This window comes from Monodon monoceros, unplaced genomic scaffold (genome assembly GCF_005190385.1).
Source record: "Monodon monoceros isolate NGI ecotype Baffin Bay Population unplaced genomic scaffold, NGI_Narwhal_1 Super_Scaffold_22, whole genome shotgun sequence".
Classification (NCBI taxonomy): Eukaryota; Metazoa; Chordata; class Mammalia; order Artiodactyla; family Monodontidae; genus Monodon; species Monodon monoceros.
Window position 1 is genome coordinate 21,650,820 of NW_021703779.1, and position 11,917 is coordinate 21,662,736.

The 11,917-nt window shown below is 45.5% G+C and overlaps 1 protein-coding gene across 2 annotated transcripts in view; it reads left to right on the forward strand.

Moving 5' to 3' along the window:
- POLA1 (DNA polymerase alpha 1, catalytic subunit) overlaps positions 1–11,917 on the forward strand; it is a 311,176-nt gene that overhangs the window by 20,866 nt on the left and 278,393 nt on the right. For both annotated transcript variants that reach the window (XM_029240606.1, XM_029240607.1), the window contains exons 5-10: positions 7,888–8,003; positions 8,775–8,837; positions 9,699–9,791; positions 10,225–10,312; positions 10,563–10,764; positions 10,853–11,031. In XM_029240606.1, coding sequence (XP_029096439.1) covers positions 7,888–8,003; positions 8,775–8,837; positions 9,699–9,791; positions 10,225–10,312; positions 10,563–10,764; positions 10,853–11,031 — 741 coding nt within the window. The remainder of the gene's footprint in view (positions 1–7,887; positions 8,004–8,774; positions 8,838–9,698; positions 9,792–10,224; positions 10,313–10,562; positions 10,765–10,852; positions 11,032–11,917) is intronic.

Consider the following 11,917-nt stretch of genomic DNA (forward strand, 5'->3'; position numbering starts at 1 on the left):
AGATCAGCTGTTAACCTTATGGGGATTCCCTTGTGTGTTATTTGTTGTTTTTCCCTTGCTGCTTTTAATATGCTTTCTTTGTATTTAATTTTTGACAGTTTGATTAATATGTGTCTTGGCGTATTTCTCCTTGTATTTATCCTGTATGGGACTCTCTGTGCTTCCTGGACTTGATTAACTATTTCCTTTCCCATATTAGGGAAGTTTTCAACTATAATCTCTTCAAATATTTTCTCAGTCCCTTTCTTTTTCTCTTCTTCTTCTGGAACCCCTATAATTCGAATGTTGGTGCGTTTAATGTTGTCCCAGAGGTCTCTGAGACTGTCCTCAGTTCTTTTCATTCTTTTTTCTTTATTCTGCTCTGCAGTAGTTATTTCCACTATTTTATCTTCCAGGTCACTTATCCGTTCTTCTGCCTCAGTTATTCTGTTATTGATCCCATCTAGAGTACTTTTAATTTCATTTATTGCGTTGTTCATTGCTTGTTTCATCTTTATTTCTTCTAGGTCCTTGTTAACTGTTTCTTGCATTTTGTCCATTCTACTTCCAAGATTTCGGATCATCCTTACTATCATTATCCTGAATTCTTTTTCAGGTAGGCTGCTTATTTCCTCTTCATTTGTTAGGTCTGGTGCATTTTTATCTTGCTCCTTCATCTGCTGTGTGTTTTTCTGTCTTCTCATTTTGCTTATCTTACTGTGTTTGGGGTCTCCTTTTTGCAGGCTGCACGTTCGTAGTTCCCGTTGTTTTTGATGTCTGTCTCCAGTGGCTAAGGTTGTTTCAGTGGGTTGTGTAGGCTTCCTGGTGGACGGGACTAGTGCCTGTGTTGTGGTGGATGAGGCTGGATCTTGTCTCTTTAGTGGGCAGGTCCACGTCTGGTGGTGTGTTTTGGGGTGTCTGTGGCCTTATTATGATTTTAGGCAGCCTCTCTGCTAATGGGTGGGGTCGTGTTCCTGTTTTGCTAGTTGTTTGGCATAGGTTGTCTAGCACTGTGGCTTACTGGTCGTTGAGTGAAGCTGGGTGCTTGTGTTAAGATGGAGGTCACTGGGAGATTTCCGCCGTTTAATATTATGTGGAGCTGGGAGGTCTCTTGTTGACCAGTGTCCTGAAGTTGGCTCTCCTACCTCAGAGGCAGAGCCCTGACTCCTGGCTGGAGCACCAAGAGCCTTTCATCCACACGGCTCAGAATAAAAGGGAGAAAAAGTAGAGAGAATTAGTAGAAGTATGAGGAAAGAAAGAAGGAAAGGAGGAAAGGAAGGAAGGAAGAAAGAAGCAAAGAAGGAAAGAAAGGAGGGAGGGAGGAAGGAAGGAAGGAAGGAGGGAAAGAAGGAAAAAAGACAGAAAGAAAGAAGATACAGTAAAAATAAAATAAAGTATAATATAGTTATTGAATTAAAAAATATTTAGAAGAAAAAAGGGACGGATAGAACCTTAGGACAAATGTTGGAAGCAAAGCTATACAGAGTAAATCTTACACAGAAGCATACACATACACCTTCACAAAAAGAGGTAAAGGGGGAAAAATCATAAATCTTGCTCTCAGAGACCACCTCCTCAATTTGGGGTGATTCGTTGTCTAAAGGAGGGAAGGAAGGAAGGAAAGAAAGAAAGAACAAAGGTAAAGTATAATAAAGTTATTACAATTAAAATTAATTATTGAGAAAAAAAATTTTTTTAAAAAACCATGGACGGATAGAGCCCTAGGACAAATGGTGGAAGCAAGAGTATACAGACAAGATCTCACACAGAAGCATACACGTACACATTCACAAAAAGAGGAAAAGGGAAAAAAAATCATAGATCTCGCTCCTAAATTCCACCTCTTCAATTTGGGATCATTCCTTGTCTATTCAGGTATTCCACAGATGCAGGGTACATCAAGTTGATTGTGGAGCTTTAATCCGCTGCTTCTGAGGCTGCTGGGAGAGATTTCCCTTTCTCTTCTTTGTTCTCACAGCTCACAGGAGCTCAGCTTTGGATTTGGCCCTGCCTCTGCGTGTAGGTCGCTGGAGGGCGTCTGTTTTTTGCTCAGACAGGACAGGGTTAAAGGAGCCACTGATTCGGGGGCTCTGGCTCACTCAGGCCGGGGGTGGGGGGGGGGAGGAGGGGCACTGCGTGCGGGGCGGGCCTGCGGCGTCAGAGGCGGCGTGACGTTGCGGCAGAGGCCGGCGTGACGTTGCACCAGCCTGAGGCCCGCCGTGCGTTCTCCCGGGGAAGTTGTCCCTGGTTCCCGGGAACCTGGCAGTGGCGGGCTGCACAGGCTCCGCGGAAGAGGGGTGTGGAGAGTGACCTGTGCTCGCACACAGGCCCCTTGGTGGCGGCAGCAGCAGCCTTAGCGTCTCCCGCCGGTCTCTGGGGTCCGTGCTTTTAGCCGCGGCTCGCGCCCGTCTCTGGAGTCCGCGCTTTTAGCCGCGGCTCGCGCCCGTCTCTGGGGTTCGCGCTTTTAGCCGCGGCTCGCGCCCGTCTCTGGGGTTCGCGCTTTTAGCAGCGGCTCGCGCCCGTCTCTGGGGTTCGCGCTTTTAGCAGCGGCTCGCGCCCGTCTCTGGAGTTCCTTTAAGCAGCGCTCTTAAACCCCTCTCCTCGCGCAGCAGGAAACAAAGAGGGAAGAAAAAGTCTCTTGCCTCTTCGGCAGGTGCAGGCTTTTCCCCGAACTAACCTCCCGGCTAGTCGTGGTGCACTAACCCCTTCAGGCTATGTTCAAGCCGCCAACCCCAGTCCTCTCCCTGCGCTCTGTCCAAAACCGAAACCGGAGCCTCAGCTCGCAGCCCCACCCGCCCCGGCGGGTGAGCAGACAAGCCCCTCGGGCTGGTGAGTGCCGGTCGGCTCCGATCCTCTGTGCGGGAATCTCTCCGCTTTGCCCTCCGCACCCGTCGCTGTGCACTACTCCGAGGTCCCGAAGCTCCCCCCTCCGCCTCCCGCAGTCTCCGCCCGCGGAGGGGCTTCCTAGTGTGTGGAAACTTTTCCTCCTTCACAGCTCCCTCCCCCGGTGCAGGTTCCGTCCTTATTCTTTTGTCTCTGTTTTTTCTTTTGCCCTACCCAGGTACGTGGGGAGTTTCTTGCCTTTTGGGAGGTCTGAGGTCTTCTGCCAGCCTTCAGTAGGTGTTCTGTAGGAGTTGTTCCACGTGTAGATGTATTTCTGGTGTATCCGTGGGGAGGAAGGCGATCTCCGCGTCTTACTCTTCCGCCATCTTCAAGGTCCCCTGTCCTCAGTTCTTTACATTCTTTTTTCTTTATTCTGCTCTGCAGTAGTTATTTCCACTATTTTATCTTCCAGGTCACTTATCCATTCTTCTGCCTCAGTTATTCTGCTATTGATCCCATCTAGAGTATTTTTCATTTCATTTATTGTGTTGTTCATCATTGTTTGTTTCATCTTTAATTCTTCTAGGTCCTTGTTAAATGTTTCTTGCATTTTGTCTATTCTATTTCCAAGATTTTGGATCATCTTTACTATCATTATTCTGAATTCTTTTTCAGGTAGACTGCCTATTTCCTCTTCATTTGTTAGGTCTGGTGGGTTTTTACCTTGCTCCTTCATCTGCTGTGTGTTTTTCTGTGTTCTCATTTTGCTTAATTTACTGTGTTTGGGGTCTCCTTTTTGCAGGCTGCAGGTTCGTAGTTCCCGTTGTTTTTGGTGTCTGTCCCCAGTGGCTAAGGTTGGTTCAGTGGGTTGTGTAGGCTTCCTGGTGGAGGGGACTAGTGCCTGTGTTCTGGTGGATGAGGCTGGATCTTGTCTTTCTGTTGGGCAGGTCCACGTCTGGTGGTGTGTTTTGGGGTGTCTGTGGACTTATGATTTTGGGCAGCCTCTCTGCTAATGGGTGGGGTTGTGTTCCTGTCTTGCTAGTTGTTTGCCATAGGATGTTCAGCACTGTAGCTTGGTGGTCGTTGAGTGAAGCTGGTTGCTGGTGTTAAGATGGAGATCTCTGGGAGATTTTCGCCGTTTGATATTATGTGGAGCTGGGAGGTCTTTTGTGGACCAGTGTCCTGAAGTTGGCTCTCCCACCTCAGAGGCACAGCACTAACTCCTGGGTGCAGCACCAAGAGCCTTTCATCCACATGGCTCATAAGAAAGGGGAGAAAAAGTAGAAAGAAAGGATTAGTAGAAGTAGAAAGAAGGAAAGAACGAAAGATAGAAAGCAAGAAAGAAGGGAGGGAGGAAGGAAGGAGGGAAGGAAGGAAAAAGAGAAAGAAAGAAGATAAAGTAAAATAAAATAAGATAAAATATAATAAAGTTATTAAAATAAAAAAATAATTGTTAAGAGAAAAAAACAAAAAAACAGACGGATAGAACCCTAGGACAAATGGTGGAAGCAAAGCTATACAAATAAAGTCTCATACAGAAGCATACACATACTCACAAAAAGAGGAAAAGGGGAAAAAGTCATAAATCTTGCTCTCGAAGTCCACCTCCTCAATTTGGGATGAATCGTTGTCTAAAGGAGGGAAGGATGGAAAGAAAGAACGAAGATAAAGTAAAATGAAATAAAGTTATTAAAATAAAAAGTAATTATTAAGAAAGAAAATTAAAAAAAAACAAAAAAATGGACGTCTAGAACCCTCGGACAAATGGTGGAAGCAAAGCTATACAGACAAAATCTCAGACAGAAGCATACACATACACACTCACAAAAAGAGGAAAAGGGGAGAAAATCATAAATCTTGCTTTCAAAGTCCACCTCCGTAATTTGGGATGATTCGTTGTCTATTCATGTATTCCACAGAAGCAGGGTACATCAAGTTGATTGTGGAGCTTTAATCCGTTGCTTGTGAGGGTGCTGGGAGAGATTTCCCTTTTTCTTCTTTGTTCTCAAGCTCCCAGGGGCTCAGCTTTGGGTTTGGCCCCGCCTCTGCGTGTAGGTCGCTGGAGGGCGTCTGTTCTTTGCTCACACAGGACGGGGTGAAAGGCGCCGCTGATTCGGGGGCTCTGGCTCACTCAGGCCGGGGGTAATGAGGGGCACGGAGTGCGGGGCGAGCCTGCGGCGGCAGAGGACGGCGTGATGTTGCACCAGCCTGAGGCGCGTCGTGCGTTCTCCTGGGGGAGTTGTCCCTGGGTCACGGGACCCTGGCAGTGGCGGGCTGCACAGGCTCCCCGGAAGGGGGGTGTGGTAGTGACCTGTGCTTGCACACAGGCTTCTTGGTGGCAGCAGCAGCCTTAGCGTCTCATGCCCGTCTCTGGGGTCCGTGCTTTTAGCCGCGGCTCGCGCCCGTCTCTGGAGCTCCCTTAAGCAGCGTTCTTAATCCCCTCTCCTTGTGCACCAGGAAACAGAGGGAAGAAAAAGTCTCTTGCCTCTTCGGCAGGTCCAGAGTTTTCCCCAGACTCCCTCCCGGCCAGCCGTGGCGCACTAGCTCCCTGCGGGCTGTGTTCACGCCACCAACCCCAGTCCTCTCCCTGTGCTCCGAACGAAGCCCGAGCTTCAGCTCCCAGCCCCGCCCGCCCTGGCGGGTGAGCAGACGAGCCTCTTGGGCTGGTGAGTGCCGGTCAGCACCGATCCTCTGTGCGGGAATCTCTGCTTTGCCCCCCGCACCCCTGTTGCTGTGCTCTCCTCCGCGGCTCTGAAGCTTCCCCCTCCGCCACCCGCAGTCTCCGCCCGCGAAGGGGCTTCCTAGTGTGTGGAAACCTTTCCTCCTTCACAGCTCCCTCCCACTGGTGCAGGTCCCGTCCCTATCCTTTTGTCTCTGTTTATTCTTTTTTCTTTTGCCCTACCCAGGTTCGTGGGGGGTTTCTTGCCTTTTGGGAGGTCTGAAGTCTTCTGCCAGCGTTCAGTAGGTGTTCTGTAGGAGTTGTTCCACGTGTAGATGCATTTCTGGTGTATCTGTGGGGAGGAAGGTGATCTCCGCATCTTACTCTTCCGCCATCTTCCCGGAAGTCTCCCATGTGGTGCTCTTGAATGAACATTTAGATTTTCAGTAATTAGCTCTTGCACATAATACCACATTGAATAACTATGCATATGGTATTTTCCTCAGGGAAAATTCCTAGAGGTGGGATTGCTGGCTCAGAGAGTACATGCACATGAAGTTTCATGAGATATTGCCAAATTCTTCTCCATTGGAGTTGTTCCATTTTACACTCCCATGAACAACATTTGAGTGTCCGTTTGGACACCATGGCCTCACCAACAGAATGTGGTGAGAATGTGTTGTCAAGCTTTCACATTTTTGGCACTCTAACATGCAAGAAATGACATCTTGGTGTGGTTTTCATCTGCATTTCTTTTACGTATGAAGTTGGGTATCTTTTCATAAAACTTAATAGCTGTTTATATATTTTATTTTACTTTTTTGGCTGCGTTGGGTCTTTGTTGCTGCACGCGGGCTTACTCTAGTTGCAGCGAGCAGGGGCTACTCTTCATTGCAGTGCATGGGCTTCTCCTTGCGGTGGCTTCTCTTTTTGTGTAGCACGGGCTCTAGGCACGCAGGCTTTCAGTAGTTGTGGCACGTGGGCTCTAGAGCATAGGCTCAGTAGTTGTGGTGCACGGGCTTAGTTGCTCCGCGGCATGTGGGATCTTCCTGGACCAGGGCTCAAACCCGAGTCCCCTACATTGTCAGGCAGATTCTTAACCACTGCACCACCGGAGAAGCCCTATATATTTTTTTAATGTGAACCATGTGTTAGTATTTATTGCCCACATTCCCTTTGGGTTTTTGGCCTTTTTTTTTCTGGCCATATCACGTGGCTTGTGGGATCTTAAGTTCCCTGACCAGGGGTTTGAACCTGGGTCTCTGCAGTGGAAGTGTGGAGTCCTAACCAATGGACTGCCAGGGAATTCCACTGGCTTTTTTTTTTAATATCAGTGAAATTGGTTTTTTCTCTGTAAAACATATTGCAAAAATTTTCTTCTGTTTTGTCTTTAAACCTGTTTCTGATATAATTGCATCTGTCAGTCCTTTTTTTTTCTTGCAGATGGATTTTGAATCATAGATAGAAAGACTTTCCCCACATCCAGGTTACAAGGAATTTGCCTTTTTTATTAAAGTACTTGTATAATTTCATTTTTAAAATTTTGACCTGTGATCTGCTTGGTGTTTATACTGATTTACTTCTTTACAAATGGGTAGCCAACACTAATTATTAAAAAGCCCATCTTTTCCCCAGTATGAGATGTTACCTTTGTTTTATGCTAAATTTCCATAAGTAATTTGGTCTTTATCTAGACTCTATATTCTGTTTCATCTGATCTGTGTATTCATATGCCACTACCACACTATGTTAACTATTCATTCTAGGTCTTTTGTAGGTGGAGGCTGCTCTGGGATGAGTCAGAAAGCGAGAGTAAAATTGACAGTAGTAGAGGAGTTTGCAGGTGGTTTCCACATGCCCGGAAGAGAAAACATATGGCACAAGTTGTTCTTTATGGAACAAATGTCTCCGTGCTGTTTAGTGTTGCTAGGACATGCGTTCCTCATAAAATGGAAGCTAGGATGCTACAGTATCATAACTGGTGATCTTGTTTCTTCGTAGTTCAGTTTTCCTGTCAGAGTCAGTATCACACTAAAATGATCTCATGAAGACTGCAAGCCTAATCCCCTGGGACCAGATGAGCTTGATCTTTTTATTTCTATGGGGGAAATAAAAACCCACCCACCTTTTAAAAAGCTTTTTATTTACGTTAACAGCAGCAATTAAACAGTCCCACTTAACTCATCCTGATATTTGACTGGCATTTCATCAGTTTCTGTAGTAACATTTAGTCAAGTTGTCCTGAATTCAGTTCATTTTAAAGATTTTTTCCTCTGTACCTTACATAAAGTCTCATAGTTTTGTATTTTGAGTTTTTAACATTTTTCTTGTCACAGTCTCATATACAGAGGGCAGGTGACTGGGCTTTTGGTTTTCCATTTTGATTTTTGCTGGTGTGTGTTTCTAAACAAATTTTCTTCCAACAGGAAAAAATAATAAAGCATGCAGCAAAGACAAGAGGAATGTCAAGAAGGCCATGGTGACAAAACCGAACAATATCAAGTCAATGTTCATTGCCAGTGCTGGAAGGAAAACCGCAGATGTGCGTCTCATGGTTTTCTTATATTTGCCTCTTCCTTTGTGAAGCGAAGAGTCCTGTTTCTTCATAGTTCACCTTTCCTGTCAGATTCCCCATAGCTCTAAACAGATGATCTTATGAAGACTTCTAGGCTAATCCCCTGGTTCTAGATGAGCTTGGTCTTTGATCTTTGATTATATTTAATGTTTGATTGTACAGTTAATAGGTGGTCAATATGTTTTTTTAATGTTGCTTTTATTTTTATTTTATTGTATTTTTAAATTTTTTTGGCCGTGCCGCGTGGCTTGTGGGATCTTTGTTCCCTGACCAGGGATTAAACCCGGACCCATGGCAGTGAAAGTGCTGAGTCCTAACCACTGGACTGCCAGGGAAGTCCCAATATGTTTGAACTCAAATATTTGAGTAATGTTTTCCCAATCTCAGTCACTAAGTTGGATGTAGATTTCTAGGTGAATTGAAGCACCTCAGTGGTTGTGGCTTGGAGATAGAAGAGAAAGCTAAACCAGAAAGCTGCACTGACAGTGAGTGTGTTTATTTTGGTGGTTAGCAGGAGGATTATGGAATGAAGCTGAAAATTGAGGGCGGGGGCTCAGGGTGTAGGAGTTATGTTTAGACCCCTGGTGGTTAAGATCTGTGAATAGTAGAGGAGCCCTCAGAGTTAGGGATGAAGAGGCAAGGACTGACTGGGTGGGTTCTTCCTTCCACTGACATGGGGTCTGGGTGAAAATATGAAGGGCAGGGCTTTCTCATTCTTCCTGCCTTTATAATTTCCAGAAAGCTGTTGACTTGTCCAAGGATGATCTGCTAGGTGATATTCTACAGGATTTGAACACTGAGGTAAGTGAATCTCTAGGAGTTGTCAAATATTCAGGAGACATGGGCTGAAGAAGCAATTCAGTAATTTTACAAAACAGACTATTGCTAGAATGCAAAACAGAAAATTCAGTGACAACACCACCACCAAAAAACAAAACAAAACAAACCCCAAAACCAAAACAAAGCCCTTCAAATTGGTTTCTTTTCACCATTTTAGGTGAGTAGTTTCTAGCTCCTCGAGGCTCTGTGATTGTGTAGATTGGGCCGTGTGGGGCTGTGTTTGAAGTAGTAAGAATCCACATGAGTCAGTTCTGGGAAGGCACACTGCTTGCGCTCAGTTGCTGCCGTGTATGTTCCTGAAATGGATTGAAGCCTGTCAGTCTGCACAATCAGGCGTGAGATCCTCGTCTTGAATTCTGAGTGGGGTTGAGGGAAGAGTCAGTGAGCTGTCCCCGATAGAACTCAGACAGGTTCATCTGTACTGAAATTTGCAAGTGGGCTGTTTCACAGCAAGACTAAGCTCTCATTTAGAGATGTGCTTCTTTCTAAGTGACCCTTGATTAAAATGACTTACACCTACACTGTGTAGTTCGAGCTTGACAGTTTTTAAATGTAATATTCTGGAAGGGTAAGGGAGAAGTATGTTAAGTTTTAAAGAGAAAAAATTGATGAGGGGTGGATTCAATATCTATTCTGGTTTTCTAGTGAGTCTGTGGTATTGTTGCTATAGTAACCGCACTGCATGAACATAGATCTGTGGGGGGAGCAGGGAAGGAAAAAAGTGCTTTGCTCATTGGGCTTCACTGGGGGAAGAAACGTACTTTTTGTGTCTTGTGGTACACCAAACATGGCAGTGAATGTCTGTCTTTCCCCTCCTTTTAGACACCTCAAATAACTCCACCACCTGTAATAATACCGAAGAAGAAAGGATCCAGTGGAGCTTCACTGAATCCTTTCTCTATGCACACCCCCAAGGTATAGTGTGTGGAAATACCTTCAATCTTGATTTATATTATTGCTTAAAATTTATTCTGTTGCTTTTCTGTGTGAGCGAAATGCCTTTGAATTTGTTCTTGCTTTTGTTTTAAATTAGGACTCCTGTTTCGTATTATATAGTTTCATATATTTCAAAAATAGCATGTGCCTGTTTTTTTCATAGTAAATTTTGTAGTAACTAGTACGTGTTTATTATAGGTGTTAACAGCTGTGCTAGATGCAATAATTTTCCTTCTGGAAACAAGTGTTTTTTGGTAAACCTAGGTAAGAGTAAAATAATTGAAGATGTTACATTAATAAAACAGAAAATCGTTTTATAGATAGGAACTGTCATTATCTCTGGTCAGGGTAGGACAGATGCGTATTTTTAGTATGCAGGTCTAACTGACTAAACATTTAAAAACATTGACAGGCAGCTCCTTCAGGAAAAACCACTTCCCCGGTTTCAAGGAAGGAGCCTTCGTTAACCCCTGCCCCTCTTAAATGTGCTGGATTTGCTGGTAAGTCTGCTGTCAAAAGATGGAGGCCCTGTGAAGGAGGAAGTGGGGGGAATTTGAAGGGCTTGCAATAGCCAGTTTCAGCGTGAAAGGTTTGAATTCATAGCAGGAAAAGTTAAAAACATCCAACTTGGAGATTGAAGAGAAATGCAGATAGCATGTGGGCAAGGGGTAGGCTGCCGTTGCAGCGTAGGGGAAGCTTTTGTGCTCCCTGGCAGCGGCACATGATGGGATTGTGTGGTGCCACCCCCAGGAGAGCCGGTGCTGGCATTGCGTACAGTTGACCAGGAGGAGTCAGGGGCAATGGATTTTGAAGATGGCGACTTTGATGAGCCCATGGAAACGGAGGAGGTGGATGTGGAGCCTGTGGGTGCCAAGACCTCCGACCAAGAGAGGGAGCCAGCAGAGGGGACAAAACATGAGGCAGATCCTGGGAAAGGGACCATATCCTACTCGTAAGAGCATTTTATGACTTTTCTGACAAGTAGTGCTACAATTATCCCATCGGATTTTGAAAGGATTTTGAAAATGTGATTTTTGCAGAGCAAGTTTTCTCCCAGATGTCTCTTGTTGGGACATTGATCAGGAAGATGACAGCAGTTTCTCAGCCCTGGAAGTTCAAGTGGATTCCAGTCACCTCCCACTGGTAAAAGGGGCAGATGAGGAGCAAGTATTTCAGTTTTATTGGCTGGATGCTTATGAAGATCCGTACAGCCAACCAGGTAATCATACAGTTACATACGGTAACTGGATGTCTTTAATATGGAATAGCGCCTTTCCCTGAAGTGTTTTAGTGATTGTAATTGGAACAGGCTCTGCCCTCATGTACGTACATAGTAAGAGCAACACTCATGAACTGTAAAGTGGGTGAGCCACCCGGATGGAGAGGAGTTGTGGTGTGAATAGTCCTTACAGGCGCTTATCCCCAAAACCAGTTATATGTGGTTTTGCAGTGTGTGCTTGTATTATAGTTCACTGTTGATGTATCTGAACGTATTGGAATGCACTTTACTTAAAGTGGAATCAGTCTTTAATTTGTTCCTTCAGCAATTTGAACACCTGCCCTGTGCCAGGCACTAAGATGGGGTGAACAAGCTGGGCAAATTCCCTGTCCTGGTGGAGCTAACGTTCTAGTAGGGTGGGAGAGATAGGCAGTAAATAAGGTAAGTTAATGAATGGTGTAAAGGCAGTTAGTTGGGGGATGGCCAGGGAGGGCCTGTCTGAGGAAATGGCCGTTGGGCTGAGATTTGAGGCACATTCAGAGCCGAGGAGAGAGTATTTCAGCCTGAGGAACCCGTAAGTGCAGAGGCCTGGGGAGAGAAAGGAGGAGGCCTACGTGGTTGTAGCAGAGTAGTTAAGCGACAGGACTGGCTGAAAGTCAGGTCGGAGAGAAGGCAAAGGCCAGATAATAAAGGACCTTAAAAGCCGTATTAAGGAGTTGAGATCTTACTCTAAGCAGTGGAGCATTTTCAGTGCAGGGTGCAGGGGTGAGGGGGTTGAGTGGACCCATGGTTGGGTTTACATTTTAACAGGAACCCTCTGGTTTATGCGGAGAAAAGGCTGTGTGTGTGTGTGTGTGTGTGTGTGTGTGTGTGTGTGTGTGTGTGT